At 64.0% G+C, this 19,510-nt stretch overlaps 3 protein-coding genes across 3 annotated transcripts; all 3 read left to right on the top strand.

The window, feature by feature from the left end:
* Positions 1–3,630: 3,630 nt before the first annotated feature.
* Positions 3,631–6,933, top strand: MADCAM1 (mucosal vascular addressin cell adhesion molecule 1). The gene is made up of 5 exons (XM_063358179.1): positions 3,631–3,800; positions 4,467–4,733; positions 4,862–5,176; positions 5,502–6,167; positions 6,326–6,933. The coding sequence occupies exons 1-5, from the start codon at positions 3,749–3,751 to the stop codon at positions 6,448–6,450; spliced, it is 1,425 nt and encodes a 474-aa protein (XP_063214249.1). The 5' UTR covers positions 3,631–3,748; the 3' UTR covers positions 6,451–6,933.
* Positions 6,934–7,627: 694 nt separating this feature from the next.
* On the top strand, positions 7,628–9,643 carry TPGS1 (tubulin polyglutamylase complex subunit 1). Its single transcript, XM_063358354.1, has 2 exons — positions 7,628–7,968; positions 8,134–9,643. The coding sequence occupies exons 1-2, from the start codon at positions 7,637–7,639 to the stop codon at positions 8,663–8,665; spliced, it is 864 nt and encodes a 287-aa protein (XP_063214424.1). The 5' UTR covers positions 7,628–7,636; the 3' UTR covers positions 8,666–9,643.
* A 1,148-nt stretch (positions 9,644–10,791) lies between these two features.
* On the top strand, positions 10,792–17,813 carry CDC34 (cell division cycle 34, ubiqiutin conjugating enzyme). Its single transcript, XM_063358314.1, has 5 exons — positions 10,792–11,081; positions 14,630–14,716; positions 15,302–15,399; positions 16,139–16,273; positions 16,845–17,813. Exons 1-5 carry the CDS (start codon positions 10,905–10,907, stop codon positions 17,053–17,055), a joined length of 708 nt encoding a protein of 235 aa, XP_063214384.1. The 5' UTR covers positions 10,792–10,904; the 3' UTR covers positions 17,056–17,813.
* The last annotated feature ends 1,697 nt before the right edge of the window (positions 17,814–19,510 follow it).

Genomic DNA, 19,510 nt, shown 5'->3' with positions numbered 1-19,510 from the left:
TATTTATTTCCCCTGGACTTGAGCTTAGGGGTGTTGGTTTTTGTGGTTTTTTTTCATTTTTTGAGAAAGAACCCTCAGCTCGTCTCACTTTGCCTCACTGGAGAAACAAGGGGGGGTATTTTGATGCGGTGTGGTGGTGTCCGTCCCCTCCGCGATGGGGTTGGTCTCTCGGGCACATGGGGACGCCGCGACCGCACTGGGACAGAGCCGGTCTGCGGGATGAGCCTCCCAGGAGTGGGATTCCCGTGTTTTGCACCGTGCAGGCGGCCTTCATCTTGTTCCAGCCATCCTCATTAACCTCTACTCCGGCCCTGTCATTTCAGATGTCGGGCGGTTGCAAGCGCAGGCGATGACAGCTGGGGGCTACACCCCGGCCCGAGGGGCTCCGGCGTCGCTGCCGGCGTGTGGGGGCATCCTGTGCTGGGGCCAGCGCTCGTCCCCCCGCCACATGTCTCTGCTTTGTTTCCTGCCAGCATTGCCCGGCGAGAGCCCCCTGCTCCTGCCCCTCAGGAGGAAGCACGACCGGCTTCCAGGAAAGGTCTTCAGGCTTCTGTTTCTTGAAAACCATCGTTCCCCTCCCTCTGACCCGAAAGCTTTCCTGTCGGGTGGAAAACTGTCCCAGTGCCTAAGCTCGCCCTTTCCGCCCTGTGTCTGCGATCTGCTGATCTCTCTGCCGTGTTGGGGACAGAGGGAGCTGCCTGGGTGCAACTCCGGGATCACAGAATCACAGAATGGCCGGGGTTGGCAGGGACCTCTGGAGATCATCTCCTCCAACCCCCGGCCACAGCAGGGTCACCCATAGCAGGGGGCACAGGAACGCGTCCAGGCGGGGTTGGAATGTCTCCAGAGACGGAGACTCCCCCACCTCTCTGGGCAGCCTGTGCCAGGGCTCTGCCACCCTCACAGCAAAGAAGTTCCTCCTCGTCTTGAGATGGAACTTCCCATGGGCAAGTTTGTGCCCGTTACCCCTTGTCCTGTCCCCGGGCACCACTGAGAAGAGCCTGGCCCCATCCTCCTGACACCCCCCCTTTCAGTATTTATCAGCGTTGATAAGATCTAAAGATCTAAGACTAAAAAGCCCCAAATCCCTCAGCCTTTCCTCCTCAGAGAGGTGTTCCAGTGCCCTCAGCATCTTGGCAGCCCTTTGCTGTCCCCTCTCCAGCAGTTCCCTGTCCTTCTGGAACCGGGGAGCCCAGAACTGGACCCAGCGCTCCAGAGGGGGCCTCCCCAGGGCAGAGCAGAGGGGGAGGATGACCTCCCTCCACCTGCTGGCCACCCCCTTCTTGATGCCCCCCAGGATGCCATTGGCCTTCTTGGCCACAAGGGATGGGAGGGAAGATCCTCGAGTCTGTTAAAGGAGAGGCTTCGAGCAGGCTCTGGAGCTGCAGTGGGTCACTCCGGGGGGGCAGCTCAGGGACAAAGCTGCGGGAGGCTCAGACGGGTCCCCTGACCCCTCCCTGCCTCCGTCACCTCGCCGTTAGAGCTGACCCTCCTGGAGCGGGAGGTGTATCAGGATGTATCAGGATGTATCAGGATGTATCAGGTGTATCAGAAGGTGTATCAGAAAACTCCGATTTCCTCTGTGATCCGTGTTGCCCATCCACCCGTGCGGCGGAGGCCGCGGCAGCTCCTGGGTGCTCGTGGCCTCAAGTGCGGTGCAAGCCCCAAACCGGAGGAAGTGCATCACAAGGCTCTGGACTTTCTGGTAGCTATTACTCTCCCGATGATGGGTCCGGGAAAGCTTCTTTTTAAAAGGACGGACTGCTTCGTAAGTGCTTTACTCTGGTTTGGATGCTAATTTATGGAGTTTTTCTTTTCTCATTTTGAGAAATTTCATCATTTTGAGGGGCAGCTGGGGGCTCGGGGTGCGATGCTGAGAGCTGGTGGGGAGATGCCTCTCGCAGGAACGCCAGAGTCTGGTCCCCGGTGGCCACGGCCACTTTGTCCCTGGCTCGTGGATAGAGACTGTGCGACTCCACAGCCCCCGGCACGGGGCACGGACCTGGCACCGAAAGGCCAGGGCTGATCCCCCCAGGACCTGCTGGTGTTTGTCCATTGTTGCAGGAGCCCCAGCTGAAAGCTGCACCAGACCCCGGGCAAGGCTGGCTTCCAGGGCTTGGATAACCTATTTTTTTACTCTGTTTTGCCCCTCCTGCCCCAAAATCCTGTAGCAGCGAGAGTGGCCTGTGAGGACGTTATTTCCCTTCTTTAAACTCTCACTTGGTGACATTAGCAAGCAATCCTTCCCCCAGTGAAGTAACTCATTGCTTGGTGCTTTATCCGAGTGCTCTCTGCTGTGGGTCTGCAGCCCCCACCGGTCCCTCCCGGGCATTCGCTCGCCCGTCACCCACGGAGGGACCGGCGAGGCCTCGTGCGATGACCTACCACCGTGGATCTGGGCTGTGGGAGCAAGACGTGAAACGCTGACACCGCGCATGTCCTCGGGTGTCCCGGGCTTGCTACTGGGAAGAGCCATGGCTTGTCCCCCGCCAGGGCTGGGCTGGGGGCTCCGGCGGCTGCTGGGAACTCCGGGAAGTGGCTCTGTTAACACAGGATGGAAGGAACAAAAACCCCAGAGCCATTAATCACCCAGCTTTGAGCGAATGTGCATATTCAATGGCGGCTGTTTACAGAGCACTTCCCTTGCGCGGAGGCCTCTTGGACCATCAGAGGATTAATCACTCGGTCTCCCGAAAGGATGCGCGACGCGCCCAGTCCTCGGAGCTGCATCTCCGGAGAGTTCCCGGATGGGAAACAGCCAGGTCCTGTGCCGTCTTTCCACCTTCTGCGACAGGAGGTGCAGGGGCTGGGCACATCCCATCCCTCGGCCCTTCGGTGCCTTCCCTGGCCTCGGCTGCAGCCCGGCGGGACGGGATGGGGCAGAACCAGGTCCATCTCCTCACAGAGAGCTGGGTAGGAGCGAGGAAGTGATGCCAGACGTGCCATGAGACAGAGGACAGGCGCTGAGGCTGTGCCAGGGCCTTGGGGCTAGAAAACGTGGTGTAATCAACGTCTTCCACGTGGCAATGCTTTCTCCGGCTATACTATAAACCCAACCTTTACACCCCAAAAACTCCCTGTCCTGGGAATAAATGCTGTTTGCGGCCCTGCTGAGCAGCACCCAAGCCTGGCAGGGACACCTCCAGCCTGGGGGATGCACCTTTCCAAACCCCCCGTTTCGGGGCAGACAGGGCTCGGGGACAGGTTCCTCCCATGTGCCCTCATGCCGAGACCGTCCCTCCCAGAGAGACACGTCCCCAGCCAGCCCCACGGCGGTTCATTCCAGCGGTGGGTGCTTGAGGTATGAAAAGGGCTGGTTTTCCAGGGGGAACAGCAGAGCCCAGGGAGAACCGGGATCTCAGCCATGTCTCAGGGAGCAGGAGCCAGCGCAGGGCTGCCCGGTGGGGGTGACGGGGGACCCTGCAGCCACGCAAGGACCCTTGAGGCCAAGGGCCCTCCTGGGGCTCCCAGCACAGCCCTCAGGTGCGGAGATGGCTGTTGTGCAAAAGCTGAACTTGGAAGAAAATCAGAAACCTCCCTCTGGAAATACCCCTCGGGCTGGAAATTTGCAGAGGCCCCGGGGCCGGTGCTCGCGGGGGCGGTTCCTGCAGAGCTTAAGAAGGGCTGAGGACGGGGCTGGCGGACAGAAGGAGACAGCCCCGGCCGGCGGCGTTCGCTCCCTGGAAGGAGGAAAGGAAGGAAAACCAGCCCCTGCTGCTGCCCTGCCCCGCTGCTGGCTCTGCGGGCGATGGAGCCGGCTCCTCTCGTCCTCCTCCTCGGCTTGCTGTGGGGCTGCAGCGGTGAGTGCTGCGACGGCCAAGAGCCGTCCCGATCCCTTACCCCAGCGCTGCCCGCTGCTCTCTCTGCTTCTCCGTATGGCACCACGGGCCAACGCAGCCCCAGGATCTCCCCGGCGGCTGTCACGTCCCACGTGTGCCACATTTACAGCGTTCCTCGTCCTGGTGCCGCAGCCCAGTGCTCAGTGCCGCGGAGCGCGTGCCTGGCCGGGATCGGCTCTCCCGCTGCCAGAAGAGCAGCGGTGCTGGTGAAGGATGAGAACTGGGGGGAAGGGGCATTTGGGCTCATTTCCCCATGAAATGGCTGGAAAATCTCAGTGATAAATGGAGATGGATCAAGCAGCAAAGCCTGCGATGGGGCAGACGCGAGCTGGCAGTCGCCACAGGCACGTTGGCTCCGTGGTGCTCCCAACGCCTGGTTTCGACGAGCGGCTGTCCCAGTATAAGGGCATGGCGGGGGCCTTCCTCGGCCATCCCTAACGAGCAGTCGCTAACAAGCAGTGCCCCCCCCGCCATAGTGATGGGGATGGAGCTTCTGCGGTGCCTGAGCGTGACTGTGCGCTTCTCAGCAAAGCAGGGAACCAGCACCCTGTTTGCCTTGTAAACAACTGGGTTCTGGTGATTGTCCCCGTTCCTAAACCCCACGTTTTTCCTCCTTCCTCCACCCAGGGCGACCCACTAACAAGCTGGTGGTGATGCCGCAGCAGCCGGTGGTGCGGTACGGGGGCTCGACGCAGCTGAACTGCTCCCTGGACTGCGCGGGGGGCACAGTGCAGTGGAAGGGGCTGGACACCAACCTGGGGAGCATCACCTCCTTCCCCACCCACAGCATCCTGCACGTCAGCAGCGCCGTGGTCGCCATGGAGGGCACCAAGGTCTGCCAGGGAACCTGCCACGGGCAGCACTACCAGCAAACTGCCTACTTGAATGTCTACGGTAAGCATCCCCCAGCCCGTGCCTCACCACCTCCCCGGCAAAGTCCTGCCTCCCCCGGGGGCAGCCCACTCCCTCCTGGGCAGAGATGCCAAAAATCAGTGTTTGATGCTGCAATTCCCTCCCCTCAGCCCTCCCGGATACGCTGCAGCTGGACGCAGACCCCCCCGCCCTGGAGCCAGGGCAGCCCACCAGCCTGCGCTGCTCGGCCCAGCAGGTCTACCCGTGCAGAGGGCTGGTGCTCACCTGGTACCGGGGGGACCAGGCACTGGATGGGGTGGATTTCAACATCGTGGAGACCGAGGAGGAGCTGTCTGACATCGTGTCCACGCTGCCAGTGGCTGGGAAGGATGTGGTAGAAGGGGTGGAGTTCAGGTGCGAGGTGACGCTGAGCATCGGGCAGGAGACCTTCACCCGGGTGGCATCTGTGGCGGCGAGCGCTAGGGGTGAGTGCCAGGGTGGGAGCTGGGGTCCCGGGACCACACACTGCCCCATCCGCCAGAACCGGCCCCCACTGCCCTGTGCTGCTTGAAATAGCTATGCTGGAACAGGAGCAGCCCCCATTTCTGCGCCGCTCTGCCAATCTCCCGTCCCCATCCCTGTCCCTGCCGCTGTGCTGCTCCTGCTCCCTGCCCGGGGCCGGCATGTTTCTGGGGTGGAGGAGGATGAGGCCATTGGGGGCTGTCACCCCATGGGGATAACGCATGCCAGAGAGGCCCCATCCTGGATCCTAGCCATGACAAGACCACCTGTGACCTGCTGTGTTTGCAGCTCTGACGGAGCAGCCGGTGGCCGTGGCCACCTCCACAGGGAGCCCCTGGACAGCGGTGGCTACAACAGAGAGCCCCAGGACAGCCAGGCCTGTGACCACCACAGCACTGCCCCCAGAGCCAAGTGTTCCCACACATGATCCCAGCACAGCCCTGACCACCACAGCGCAGGAGCCCAGCGCTGAGACCATCCTAGAGCTGGCTGCTGCCACCGAACGCCCCTCCACAGAGCGCCCTGCTCCCCGGGACCTCGTCACAGGCAGTCCCATGGCACATCTGGCCACCACCATGCTCCCCAGCTCCAGCACTGTGAGCCCCACAACTGAGGCTCAGGGGACAGCTGCAGACAGCTCTGCCCCGGCGGAGAAGGGGACAGGGCTGTCCGTGGGGACAGCACCCGCCTGCAGCCTGCAGATTTGGTCGCTGCCTCCCAACGGGACGCGGGGCAGGGCCCTGCGCATCGAGTGCCATGCCCGGTGCACGGGGAACGCCACCGTCCGCTGGCTGCAGACCCCCGTGGCCCTCTCACAGTACCGGGAGGAGGCGGCGGGCAGCAGCTCCACGCTGCGGCTGGACCATGCCGAGGCGCAGCACCAGGGCCACTATCAGTGCATCCTCCTCGGCCACCGCTCCCAGGTGGTCAGTCTGCAGCTGACAGTCTCGGACGGTGAGTGGTGGTCTGCAGCCCCCTCTCCTGTACCCCCCATCGCTTGGGCTTGGGCTGCAGCGATTTATGTCAATGCCGCGTTTGGTGCTCACCCCTCGGTATTTGCTGGCGTGGGCAGAGTCTGTTTGCGATTACACATCCTTCTGGTGTCTCCGCAGATACGGTCAGCACGGGCCCTGCCATCGCTGCGGGGACGACGTTCTCACTGTTGGGGCTGATCCTGACCGGCGTCATGTCTCATCGCCTGTGGAAACGATTCAGATCTCAGTACGAGCTGTCCTAGGAGCAGGAGCTGCCAACAGATGCCCACAGCCCTCTGGACCCCGCTGCTGTCGCCCTTTCTGCTGCCGGCCTCGCCTGGCCCCAGGACGACGAGCAGCCGCTGGAGCCCAGCTGCCCCGATGGCAACGGGGGCCGGTGGAGCTGGTGGGGCGTGGGACGCTGCTGTGACACCTGAGAGAAGAGCAGCCCCCGTCCCAGGACAAGCACTCCAGGACTCAGAGACCTGCAAGCTGACACTGCTTTTGAAAGCTTCATCCATGCCTGAGGCTGCTGCTGCCCGGGATGCCGGGGGGTTTGTGAGGGGCCGCGCTGCCCTGGGGACCTCCAAGCACCGGGAACTGCTTGGCTCCTGGGTGCGAGTGCCGCGGGAGAGGGGAGCCTGGGGCTGCCCTCGGGACACCCTGAGAAGGGGAGGCTGGAAGGGAGATGAGCAGAGACGTCCGCGGTGGCAGGGGGACAGGGACAGTCGCGGGGCCGGATCATGTTGGGCCGCTACTGAGGGGGGGATGGCTGTGGTGGCTTCTGGCACCGACGGGGGTGGGTGGGAGAGCGATGGCCGATTGTCTGTCACGACAGAGGAGGGTGTGCACATCCCCCGGGCATGGGCGGAGGGGAGCGGGGCCTCGGCCCGTGGCGTGGGGTGCTCCAATAAAGTGTTTTTGTTGAAACCATGTGTCAGTGGCTTTTTGCCAGGCTGGGGTGGCCCCATGGCTACTCACCAGGCCTTCAACCCTCATCGACAGCGGCCCTGCAGCCCCTCACTGTCACCAGGCCCTCACAAGCACCGGGCCCTCACCGGCCCTGCAGCCCCTCACCGGGCCCTCAACCCACACCGGCACCGGGCTTTGCGGCCCCTCACCCGTCACCGGCTCCGGCCCCGGCCCCGCGGGAGGCCCCGGGCGCGGGGCGGGTCCCCGGGCAGCGTCCGAAGCGACGGCCGGTCGCCAAGGGCGGGGCACCTGCCCGGAGTAGGCATGGCGGCCGCCGCGTTCCAGCCGCCAGGGCGGCTCCCTTGCCCACACGCAAGATGGCGGCCCGCGGCCTCGCCCAATGGCGACGCCCCAGGGGGCGGCGCGCTACCCCGCCGATTGGCTGCCAGTCTGCAAGATGGCGGCTCGGGAAGTTCCGTCCCCGGCCGAAGGGCGGTACAAGATGGCCGGAAGCGGCCTTCGCCGCCCGCAGCCAAGATGGCGGCGTACGAGAAGCGGCGGGCGGCCCCCGCTCCGGCCCCGGCGGCGGGCAGCGGGCCGGCGGAGCCGGGCCAGGCGGCGGCCGGCGAGCTGGGGAGCGAGGCGGAGTTCCTGCTGCGGGCCGGCGTCACCGCCATGGTGCGGGAAGCGTTGCTGAAGGTGCTGGAGGCGCGGCCCGAGGAGCCCGTCTCCTTCCTGGCCGACTACTTCGAGCGGCTGGTGCCGGGCAGCCCCGGCGCGGCGGGGGAGGCCGCCGCCGAGCTACCGGGGCCGCCGCAGCGCCTGGCTCGGGCGCTGTGGTACGTGCGCCTGGCTCACCACTCTCACAGGTGCGGGCGGCGGCGGACTACAGCTCCCGGCGTGCCCCGCGGCGGCGGCGGCCTTCCCGGGGCGCGGGCAGCGCCCGGGGCACGCCGGGAGCTGTAGTGCGGGGCGGGGGGGGGGGGGCTGGCGGTGGGAGGCCGCGCCTCTGTCTGTGTGCCGTGTCGCGACAGGACGGCCTTCGACAGCAACGCCGGCGCGGCCTACGAGGTGCTGGGGGCCGGCGGGCGGCGGCGGAAGGCGGGCGTGGACGGGCGGCTGTACAGTGAGCTGCTGCGGCTCATCTGCCAGCACGGGGGAGCGCCGGCGGAGGCGGCGGCCGCGCTGCTGGGCCGCGTGCGCTGCCGCGACCACGAAGCCGTGCCCTTCGACGTCTTCCGCTACGGCGTCCTCACCTGCTTCGTGCTGCTGGAGTTTGCCGCCAAGGCGGACGCGCTCTTCGGCGTCCTGGATGGCGGCTCGGGCACCGCTGACGGGCGGGTGTGCCAGGCCGTGCTGCGGGCGCTGGAGGATGCCCTGGGCATCGGCCACGTCGCTCTGCCCGGCCGCTACCTGGAGGCCGGCTCCAGGCTGGGGCCGGACGGCCTGGCCCTGGCCATGGACCGGGCGCTGCAGGAGAGGAAGCTCGGCAGCTCCATGAGCCGGGAGGAGTTCCTGAAGAAAGCCACCGCCTTGTTCGTCGCAAAAGTGAAGCCCGTGGAGTGAGGCCTGGGCGGGAGCAACGCGGACTGCGCCTGCTCTGGCCTCCGCGGCAGCTCCGCACGGAGCCGCTCCCGTGAAGTGGCGCCGGGCCCGGCGCTGAGCTGGATGGTGGGTGCGGGGGCGGCCGGGCACTGCCTGATGAGATTCCCCATTGCCACGCTCCTGCCCTGGATCGAGCCGATGGGTGCCCGGCCCCTCCAGTGCTGGATCCCTCCCTCCCTGCTGTGCTGCTCCCAGCTGCGGCTCCTGCGATCCGGCTGCTGTTCGTTAGTAAATCTTTTTTAGGCATTAATGTGGGACTTGCAAGGAGGCCGGTAAGCTGTAGGGCAGCATTAGTCATTACAAATGAGCCAGAATGAAGTAAATGTGGGGCTGGACCTCCAGATATCCAGCAGTTGCGTCCTAGCCCCGGGGCAATGTCATGTCATGCAGTTTCAGCGGGGCACTTTGTTTCTGTTTTTGGGTTTGTTTCACACCTACCTGTGAAGTGGGGGGCGATGCTTACCTACCCCCGGCTGTCAGGATTCAGTAAAGCATCATTTTATTCAGCAAAATGTTTTAAACGCACAGCAGATGAGAAACGGCTGGCCGGAAAGGAAACCTTCCCGGGAAGGGCTGGGAGCCAGAGGGGTTCTGCCTCTGCCGGCAGCCGAGCTGTGGGGCGATGAGCTGTCCCTGCTGCCCCCTCGCTCGGCGCTTACCCAACCGCCTCTGCCCGCTGCCGGCCAGGCTCTGAACATCAAAGCTCGTTCCTGAGCGATGACTTCTCAGGCGAAGCTGCAGGGCGCTACGGATTCGAGAGCGATTTGGGACGCGGAGCACTGGATCAAGACGAGACAAACCCCCTTCCCTGAGGTCATCCTTGGCTTTTGAACAGAGCTGCATGTTGAACCGTGTGTTATTTATTTGAACTTGTCGGTTTTAATTATTTATACTGCGCAATTATTGGTTTACTGTGAGACATTAAAGCTTTTTATTATTTTTTAGTGGCCAATTTCTTTACTGCCTGGCAGCACTTTGTGCCGGGATGAACCGCAGCCGCGCTTGGATCCTTGGGGCAGTTTCTCTCTCCGGGGGCCGACGTGGGCAGCCCATAGCAGCCTGTAGGAGCCTGCCCGGCCAGAGGCAGGGCAATGCGGAGCCCTTGGGAGTTACTAACAAACAAACAAAAAATAATAAGAGGAGCTGGGAGATGCCACTCGTGCTTGGGGATGTTTGTTGTGTTTTGCTGAGCGGATGTTTTGGTGCCTGGGGGTGGGAGGGCGAGGCCGCAGGCGGTGGCTGCTAAACAAAGTGCAGGTGACGGGATGTGACAGGTGGGGAGGTGGGAACCGGCGACGCCGGAGACCTGCCCCACCGGGCCCTGCCCCGGCTTCCCCTTCAGCCCTACGAACCCCCGTGCGGCCTTACACGGGCGCAGCGGCCGCTGGGCGCTCCCTCCCGGCTGACCTGGGCAGGCGTAAAACGCTTCACAGATGCCAAACGCCGCTTCGAAGCGGCGCGGCCGCATCCGAGCCCCGGAGCGGGATTCGGCGTCGGTCGCGGTGCTGAGGGTGTCCCGGGGCCTGGCAGGAGCCCGGGGGGCAGCGGCGGTCTCTGAGGCGGCCCCAGCCGGGCAGGAGAACCGGCCGCGAGGGGGCGGCAGCAGCGAGACGCGGCGGGACTGGGCCACCACCATTGCGGCCTGAGGCACCGGGCACCCGCCGCACCGCGGGGGCTGCCGGGAAGGAGCCCCGCCCCCCCAGTCCGGTGCTGCGCTCTGATAGGCTGACAGCGCCTGGGGGGAGGATCCCTCCCTTTGCACCGCCCCTCCGCGAGCCGCCGGTGCGCTCTGATAGGTCAACAGCGCCCGAGGAGGGGAGCCCTCATCTTGCCCCGCCCACTCACACCGGGAGTGCGCTCTGATAGGCCGTTAGCACCCAGGGAGAGGAGCACTCTCCCTGCCCCCGCCCCCTCACGCCGTAAGTACGCTCTGATAGGCCGATCGCGCCCGGGGGGAGGAGTCCTCTCCCTGCCCCACCCCCCCCGCAGGCCGGCGGTGCGCTCTGATAGGCCGACATCGACCGAGGGGAGGAGCCTGAGATGGCCCCGCCCCTCGCGGGCGGACTACACCTCCCGGCGTGCCCCGCGCGGCTGCGCTCGCAGCAGCTTCGTAGCAGCAGCGCCGGCTCCGCCGCCCCCGCCCCGCCGCTGCGACTACGCCAGTCCCCGGCTCCGCTCGCGGCCTACCCCGCTCCTCGGCATGGCGCGGCCCCTCGTGCCCAGCTCGCAGAAGGCACTGCTGCTGGAGCTGAAAGGGCTGCAGGAGGAGCCCGTGGAAGGGTTCCGGGTCAACCTGGTGGACGAGGGGGACCTCTACAACTGGGAGGTGGCCATCTTCGGCCCCCCGAACACCTACTATGAGGGCGGGTACTTCAAGGTGAGGGGTTGGGGGCGGCAGGGGGGCGTGCGGGGTCGAGAGGACCGAGGTCTGGAGGAGGCGGAGCTCTGGTGGCGGGGGGGGGGGGAGGGGGGGGCTGTGGGTCGGGGGGTCTGTGGGGGTGAGGTGTGGGGTGGGAGACGGGGCTTAACGGGGGTGAAGGCTGCGTGTGGGGTGTTGGGGGATGCGCTGGGGGGAGGGTGGCTTGGGAAGGGGTTTTGGAAGGGAGGGAGAGTAGGGGGACGCTGGGAGGGGGCTGTGGGGCGAGAGGGAGGGGGTCGCGAGTGTCCGGTTGAGGTGGGCGCCGGGGCAGCGTGACAGGGTGCTCCCGGGCTTGAGAGGTGCTGAGAGGCGGGTCTGTGGCTGGGCACCATGGGGCGTTGGGGTTCGGGAGTTGGGGGGCCCTGGGCTGCTGCCAGGGTGAGGGGGCGAGCCCGCCTGCTGCCAAACTGGGTAAGGATTCCCTGTGCTGGAAGGGGGATTTGGCCCCCCCAAGGAGCTCTGCCTCCTTCCCCCGGTCTGTGGGTGTCAGAGCTCGGAGCTGCTTCTCTTCCCCCTCTCCTGCATTGGGTCGGAGGCATCGCCACAGAACCAGAGGGAAGAGACAAAGGACTCTCCCGGCTCAGGCCGAGCTGGGTGGGGAGCGGGTGCCGTGGGTTTGTTTGGGGTTTGAGCTGGGGAGAAGACGTGCGCGGCCGGCCTGTGCAGTCCCTATCCGGAGGATGTGTATGCGCTCTTCCCAGGTGTTGTGCAACCTGCCTAGCTGTTTTCTTCCTCTTTTCTCTTCCTCCCTCCTCCACTGTGAGCTCTCTGGCTTCATCCTGTCGCTGGCAGGGTGGGGATGCGCCCCGGGGTGAGTCACCCCGAGGGTCAGCTGTGCCCGACAACCTGGGAGGTTTGTTTTTCCCGTGGTGGGGCGGCGGCAGCAAGCCTGATGCTTCCGAGGCAGGTTTTATCTCTTCACTGGAATTGCGTCTTTTTCTGTAGCCTCTTTCGGCCCTCGGCAGGAGGCTCTTTGAACTCTCACCCTCTCACCAGCTCATGCCACTGTTTTGTGCCTGAGAGCTCCCGGTGTCAGCGATGTTTGGTGGCAGTAGGCGAGACTTTCTGTGTAAGAGGAGAGCGAAGGGGCCGAGTTCTCTTCCAGCTCATGGTAACATCCCCCTGTTCCTGTGCGGCAAAGCAGGACTGCTTTCCGAGCCCCCTTTGGCATCGCTTCGCCTCTGGCTGGTTTTGTTCTGATCCCCTCGGGTACAACAAAGGGGATTATTCTGTGGAGTTCAGCTGTTTGGCCGGAGCCCAGCGCAGGGCTGCGTGTTGCTGTGTGCGTGTGCTCTACCCTGGGCTGCCCCGAAGCTCCACGCAGACACAAAACGCGTCCAGCCCCAGCCGCCGCCATGCTTTTCCTTCTTTCCACCCCTTGTCCCGTGCCGCAGAGCGGTCAGACAAAGGGACAGCCTGGAAGGCAAGACGGTAATGTGTGTAGGGATGGCCCTGCTGCGGTCGGGGGCTCCTTGGGCTCACCGTAAGATCAGCGTGTGCCGGGCACGGATCCTGGCGGGGTTCGGGGAGCAGAACCCAGGATGGAGCCGGGGTTGGGCGCTGGGGAGGAGGACAGATGTCTCTCTGCCTTCCACGCTAATCTTTTAACGGCTGTTCGCTGACGGCTGGGTTTGGCAGCGTTGCCTATTGTCGGGGCTGTAATTCCAGAAGCATCCGAAGCCACGCTTGCAGTTGCCCTCCTGAACGGGGCCCGTGCCGGGCTCGTTCCATGGGTGAAGAGTGATCCCGGGTCGAAGTCGGGGTCGTCGGTTGGGTCATTGGCTTCACGGATCCAATGCCTAAATTCTCGTGTACGTGAACTGAGGGAGCAAAAGTGTTCAGGGATTTGTTGTGTGTTTTAAATCCTCAGCGTTTTGTTCGTTTATTGCCTTCTGGCCCTTTGCTTTTTTTGGGAGCTGAATCTCCATCTGGAAGTTTCCTTCCAGAGCCTGGAAACACCCAAAAACTGGAACAGTCACCGTGGGTTGTGTGGCGACGGGGGTGGAGGGGGGGAGAATCTGCCCCCGTCCTCCTGGGATGCCTGGCGCCGGTGGGCTGGGACGGCCGCTCTCTGGGAGGATGAGGGTGTTGCTGTGCGTCTCTGTGCCGCCCCAGCCTTCGCCCTCGGGGGCCAACAGCGGCCCGGCTCTTTGGCCTGCCTCAATCCCTTGTTTTTTTGCGGCCCGTGCCCGCAGGAACGCCAGCGGTGGGACAGTCGTCTCCGCTGGCGCTGGAGACTGCGGCGTGATCTCCATGTGCTTTTATTTTTAGCCCCTGAGCTACGCGCTGCGGCCAGTTTTGACTTGGTCTCTTTTTTTTTTTTCCCCCCTCAGTGTTGACGGGCTATTTTTAGAGATTCGGTGTGTTAATCGGAGCACCGAGCACCCGATGCTTCCTTCCCCCTGAGCTCTGAAGGGTAAACAGCCTTTCCTCCGGTGGCGTGGCCACGGCGTGTCCCCGGCAGCTGGACCAGGGATGATGCCAGACTCACAGTCTGGCTCCAAGTGCCCAAGTGCTGCTCGGTTTATTCGGGCGAGTGGCCCCCAGCCCTGCATGCCACCCTGCAGCCCCCAGGCCCCCATCCCAGAGCAGCCAGTCCTCGGTGTCACACAATCACAGAATGGTCGGGGTTGGAAGGGACCTCTGGAGATCATCTCCTCCAAGCCCCGGCCACAGCAGGGTCACCCACAGCAGGTGGCACAGGAACGCGTCCAGGCGGGGTTGGGATGTCTCCAGAGACGGAGACTCCCCCACCTCTCTGGGCAGCCTGTGCCAGGGCTCTGCCACCCTCACAGCAAAGAAGTTCCTCCTCGTCTTGAGATGGAACTTCCCATGGTCAAGTTTGTGCCCGTTACCCCTTGTCCTGTCCCCGGGCACCACTGAGAAGAGCCTGGCCCCATCCTCCTGACACCCCCCCTTTCAGTATTTATCAGCGTTGATAAGATCTAAAGATCTAAGACTAAAAAGCCCCAAATCCCTCAGCCTTTCCTCCTCAGAGAGGTGTTCCAGTGCCCTCAGCATCTTGGCAGCCCTTTGCTGTCCCCTCTCCAGCAGTTCCCTGTCCTTCTGGAACCGGGGAGCCCAGAACTGGACCCAGCGCTCCTGGTGCGGCCTCCCCAGGGCAGAGCAGAGGGGGAGGATGACCTCCCTCCACCTGCTGGCCACGCTCTTCTTGATGTCATCACCCTGTGCCATGGGAGTGGGCAACGAGCGTGTGAGGCACGTGCTGGACCGACACCGCCAGCTCCTGCTGCCTCCCTCCGTGTCGGAGAGCACCGAGATGGCGCGGGTGGGCCCCAGTTATGGGGCAGGATGGTGGCGAAGGAGCTGCCGCAGTGGCAGGGTGGCTGTGCTGCCAGCGTCCTGCTGGTGGGGGCTCTGCCTCGGCGGGAGCACAGCTGGACTTGGCAGAGGTTCCTTTTCCCTGCTGGTGTCGGGAGACCGGTGGTTTCCTTCCCTTCCTTCTCACAAGCTGATGCTGACTTCTCCTTATTGTTTCCTTGCAGGCTCGTCTCCGGTTTCCCATCGACTACCCCTATTCTCCTCCTGCCTTTAGGTTCTTAACCAAAATGTGGCACCCCAACATCTACGAGGTAGGTCGCCTGGGGCAGCGTGGGGTGTCTTGGAGAGGCAGGCGAGCACGTGTCCATCTGTCGCGACAACACGGGATGAAAATGCCAGCCTTTGTCACAAGCATGGCATTGGCAACCGTGTGCCTTTGGTCTTTAGTGCCTGGCACTGGAAATGCAGCTAACGAGCTTACGGCAGCCTGTCTCCAGCCCTGGAGCTGGTTCCAGGTCAGCCAGGCTTGAAGGCTCCCACGCTGGGCGAGCGGGGACATCGTGCTGAAGCCAAGGGTGGACGTGGAGCGAGCGCCGCGTGTGGCCCCAGCGAGGGGGTGGGTGGGTGGCTGCCTGGGGGTGCGCGGGGTCGGGCTGTGTCGGGCGGGCAGCGGGAGGGCTGCGGTAGGTGGTTGGGGAGCCCCGTCTGTACCGTGCCGGCCATCGCAGGGTATTTATCCAAGGCTGCAGGCAGCGCAGCGGGGACCTTCCCAGGGGCTGATGGAACAGGCTGGGGTTGAGAAGTGAAGAGCAAACACTAGGACACAGGACTGAGCTGCTTCTGGAGTGTGCACGGGGCAGCAACTCCTAAGGATCCCGTTTCGCTTGTGCTTTCAGACCGGCGACGTCTGCATCTCCATCCTCCACCCGCCGGTGGACGACCCGCAGAGCGGGGAGCTGCCGTCCGAGCGGTGGAACCCCACGCAGAATGTGCGGTAAGGGCTGTGCGGGAGCGAGCTGTGGGCAGGGATGGGAAAGCGGGGAGGTGGGGATTGCCTTCCGCTCCGGAAGCCTGCGGGAGATGTGGGGATGAACAACCTCAAGACTGAGAGAGCTGGGGTTGTTCAGCCTGGAGAAGAGAAGGCTCCGGGGAGACCTTCCAGCCCCTTCCAGTCCCTGAAGGGGGCCTACAAGAAAGCTGGGGAGGGGCTGTTTGCAAGGGCATGGAGCCATAGAACGAGGGGCAATGGTTTAAACTAGAGCAGGGCAGGGTTAGATCAGGCGTTAGGAAGAAGTTCTTTACACGGAGGGTGGTGAGACACTGGCCCAGGTTGCCCAGAGAGGGGGTGGAGGCCCCATCCCTGGAGACATTCAAGGCCAGGCTGGATGAGGCTCTGAGCGACCTGATCTAGTTCAAGCTGTCCCTGCTCGCTGCAGGGGGTTGGACGGGATGGCCTTCAGAGGTCCCCTCCGACCCAACGCCTTCTATGATTCTATGCCTGGAGGCTGTTGAAAGCCACTCGGACTGGGTGCTTTGCTGAGGAAGAGTTAGAGCTTGCGTGGGACGTGCGTGAGCCCGACAGCCCGTGCACTGCTGTCTCCTGCCCGGCCTGCTCAGCTTCGCCAAGATCCACCTCGCTGGTGGGGCAGCACCAGACTCTCCTGACCCACGGAACGTGGCAGCACTGCCAGACCTGCCTCGGCCCTTACCTGCTCGCTTTTATTGATTGCCAGGACCATTCTCCTGAGCGTGATCTCGCTGCTGAATGAACCCAACACGTTTTCTCCGGCCAACGTGGACGCCTCCGTGATGTACCGCAAGTGGAAGGAGAGCAAAGGGAAGGACCGGGAGTACACCGACATCATCAGGTGTGTGCCGAGCGGAGGCCAGGCCCGCAGCGCTGTGCGACTCTCGGGAGGACGTACTGGGAGATGCGACCCTGTAGGACACCGGGGATGGCAGGATCTCGAGGGCACATCCTGCCCTGCTGAGTCCCGTCTGCAGGCTGGCAGGAGGGAAGGATTCTGGCTCCCGGTGTGGCTTTTGGGAGAAGCTGGGCTGGGTTATGTGCCCAACTTTGCTCTCAGCCCTCGCCCTTTTTGGCTCCAGAGCTGAGGATCTGGGTTTGTAGCAGACACGGTGCCAGCACGGCCTTGCTGTCGGGGCTGTCTCAGGGGACCGGCACAGGAAGGTCCTGAGCTGCGGACTGGCCAGCCCCGGCGTGGCAAGGAGGCCCTTGGGGCGAGGGCACGTCAGGGTGCAGCCACATTTGCTCCGTGTTTGCTCCCTCCCCTGCCCTTTCACCGCTCTTGTGTGGGTGAGCGACCCGTGAGAGGGGAAGGGCCGTGTCACCGGGTGTCTCCCCGGGCTGAGCCACACGCGGTGACGTTGGGGTGCTGTGCAAAGCTCCGTCCTCACCCCCCACTTCTCGCCCCCCAGGAAGCAAGTCTTGGGCACGAAGGTGGACGCCGAGCGGGATGGCGTGAAGGTCCCCACCACGCTGGCAGAGTACTGCGTGAAGACCAAGACTCCGGCCCCAGATGAGGGCTCGGACCTCTTCTATGATGACTATTACGAGGACGATGAGATGGAAGAGGAAGCAGAAAGCTGTTATGGTGATGAGGATGACTCCGGCAACGAGGAATCTTGATGGCCCTCTGGCATTGCAAAACTTCTACTTACTATAAACTATGGAATTTTACCTCAGCTAGGACAAACTGGTTTGAATTTAGGATCTGTCAGCCCCGAAATTAACTCTCTACCTCGCAGGGAGACTGTTCTGCTGTTGCAAAGGAAATCCCACCACTGTCTTTGTAGAAAAAGCAAAAAAAAAAAACCAACCCTATTTTATAAACTCGCTGGGTGAGGGGCGGGTGGGGAGGGGGAAGTCACGTTGGGGCGTTCACGAATCCGCAGAAACCCGGGAGCTGGTGGCTCTGGCTGGGTGAGGAGTGGCGGCAAAACCTGGTGGGGGCTGCCCCATGTTGAGCCCCGTGTTGCCGGGGAGCGGCTGGGGGGGGCTGCGGAGCCGGTGAGTGGTGGCTTTCGGGGGGGTGGGGGGGTGGCGAAGTGTGTGAGCGTTGTGTAGCTTTCTACAGCCTTGGAGGTGTCGGAGCAGCGAGGGCTGCGGGGTGAGCGCTGCTGTCCCCGGTGGGACCCTCCTGCCATCCCTTCCCGTGATGCCGGGGCCGTGTTCATGGCCGGGATGTCGGGAAGAGCCGGGATGTCAGGCAGGAGGTGCCCGGAGCTGCCTGGCACTGTGGGGCCTGGGGATGGGCTGTTTGTAGTTTTTAACTTAGCTGTGAGGGACGGGGCAGTTCTGAGTCTTTCTGCTTCTGTTTTGTTTTTTTTTTGTTTTGGGGTTTTGTTTTTTTTTTTGGAAACTATTTAATAAAGTACTTCAAGGGAGCGGCTGTGTGGTGCGTGGGTGAGGCTCTGCCCTGCGGAGCCCAGGCTGCAGGGGGTGGGGGGGGTCCCTGTCAGCCGTGGGCTGGCTGCTGTCCCGGGGCTGGGGGCTGCAGGGTGGCCTGGGGGCTCGCCGTGACCCTCTTCCCTCCCTCCCCGAACCGGCAGAGCTGCCTTTGGCATGGAGACCATCTCTGCCCTTCCCGGGGAGGGTGCAGCTCTCGCTGCCTCTGCCCGGAGCCGTGGCTGATGCGGTGGGTCTCTGTCTGGGCAGGGGGGTGGGCTCCGTCAAGCCCTCGCATCCCTCCGGCACTGACGGGGAAGGTGTTTTTCCCCTCCTGCTCCGCCGGGACCAGCCGTGCGGCGCAGACCTGCCCGGGCAGGTGGCTGATGCGTGCCCGGGGCCCTCGTGGCTGCTCTGATCTGGGAGCGCCGCGAGCCCACGGGCCAGGACTAGCCGGGACACGCGAGCTGCCGGCCGTCCCGCTCCAACCCAGTGGCATCACTGGCGCCTCGCCCCCCCGAGGCTGGGCAGCTCAGCTCCACCACCAGCCCCTGGGGGATGTGCCCCTGGAAAACCCTCTGCCTGCGGCTGTCTGCCACCCCCGGGGGGTTCCTGCCCCGGCTCCCGCCCCCCTGGGCAAAGCTTGGCAGGGGGTTAATGAGCAAACCTCCCCCTGCCTGGGGGTGTGCGAAGGGGATGGGGGTTTGAGCGGCACCTGCGATCGCACGTGGCAGAGGCGTAGAGCCATGTGCTTTGTTGCCTTAGGAAATGAGGCCAAAAGGTGAATAGGATTATTGTCACTTTGCTCAGGCCTGGAAAATGGCTTCCAAGGTCACCCAGCCGGAGCAGCGGTTGTCCAGGCTGATGGTTCTAAGCCAGCCCCTGTCCCCTTTCCTTTTTCCAGGGGGCTGCTCCATGTGCCCCCAGTGGCTTCCCCCACCCTGGCTGGTCCCGGGGCATGAATCTCCGTGTCTGTGTACCCCCTGCCTTCACTGGCTCCTCGCAGCCAGTCGCCTCCCGCCGCACTCGGGATGCTGCTGTGGGTGATGGGGTCACACTCCCGGTGGCCCTGTGAGCTGTCCTGGGGTGCCCAGGAGCCCCCTAGCCTTGGCCCTGCAGATCTCAGGGGGGGTGGCTTCCCTGCTGCTCCCTGTCCCCTGTCAGGGGTGGCCCGGGCAGCCTCTCTGCCCCAGCCTGGGTGACCAAAAGCCCCCCAGAAGTGCTGGCCACATGATGTGACATGCTGGCCCCGAGCAGGACCAGCTGCTTAGGCACAGGGTGCCGGGCTCTGCCCCATTTCTGCCCCGTGGGAGCAGCGTCAGCCAAACCCCTCCAGTGCAGAGGTGGGGTGCGGCGGATGGCAGGGGGTGCTCGGGCAGGATGTGCCGGGGGCAGAAACGCTCCAGGAGGATCCGGGAGCTCACAAGAGCCGGGGGATCCCTGCAGCGAGCACGCTGGGACCCCATTGTCTCGGTTCTTCCTGCTCCCCTGCCCCGTGTCCCCGCACCTCCGGTCCCTGGGTCAGCCGAGGGACGGCTCCGGTGATGGGGAAGAGCTGGGGACAGAACTGGTGCCTCATGGAGGCCCCTTCACCCAGCAACGGGGGCCGGAGCACCGGGTTATCGCCTGCCGCAGCCCTCGGCGTTATCAGGGGCCTCAGCTGGGCTGGCGCCCGGGGCTCGGCGTCCCTCCGGGA

The sequence above is a fragment of the Chroicocephalus ridibundus genome, chromosome 22, assembly GCF_963924245.1.
Source record: "Chroicocephalus ridibundus chromosome 22, bChrRid1.1, whole genome shotgun sequence".
NCBI lineage: Eukaryota > Metazoa > Chordata > Aves > Charadriiformes > Laridae > Chroicocephalus > Chroicocephalus ridibundus.
This window is presented reverse-complemented; position numbering and strand designations above follow the sequence as displayed.

Bases quoted from the DNA above. Each gene is read 5' to 3' on its own strand.
- MADCAM1 (XM_063358179.1), top strand. From the start codon at position 3,749: ATGGAGCCGGCTCCTCTCGTCCTCCTCCTCGGCTTGCTGTGGGGCTGC. The intron at 4,734-4,861 runs GTAAGCATCCCC...CCCTCCCCTCAG, and splicing joins TGCCTACTTGAATGTCTACG to CCCTCCCGGATACGCTGCAG. The intron at 6,168-6,325 runs GTGAGTGGTGGT...GTGTCTCCGCAG, and splicing joins GCAGCTGACAGTCTCGGACG to ATACGGTCAGCACGGGCCCT.
- TPGS1 (XM_063358354.1), top strand. From the start codon at position 7,637: ATGGCGGCGTACGAGAAGCGGCGGGCGGCCCCCGCTCCGGCCCCGGCG. The intron at 7,969-8,133 runs GTGCGGGCGGCG...GTGTCGCGACAG, and splicing joins CTGGCTCACCACTCTCACAG to GACGGCCTTCGACAGCAACG.
- CDC34 (XM_063358314.1), top strand. From the start codon at position 10,905: ATGGCGCGGCCCCTCGTGCCCAGCTCGCAGAAGGCACTGCTGCTGGAG. The intron at 14,717-15,301 runs GTAGGTCGCCTG...TTGTGCTTTCAG, and splicing joins GGCACCCCAACATCTACGAG to ACCGGCGACGTCTGCATCTC. The intron at 16,274-16,844 runs GTGTGTGCCGAG...CTCGCCCCCCAG, and splicing joins GAGTACACCGACATCATCAG to GAAGCAAGTCTTGGGCACGA.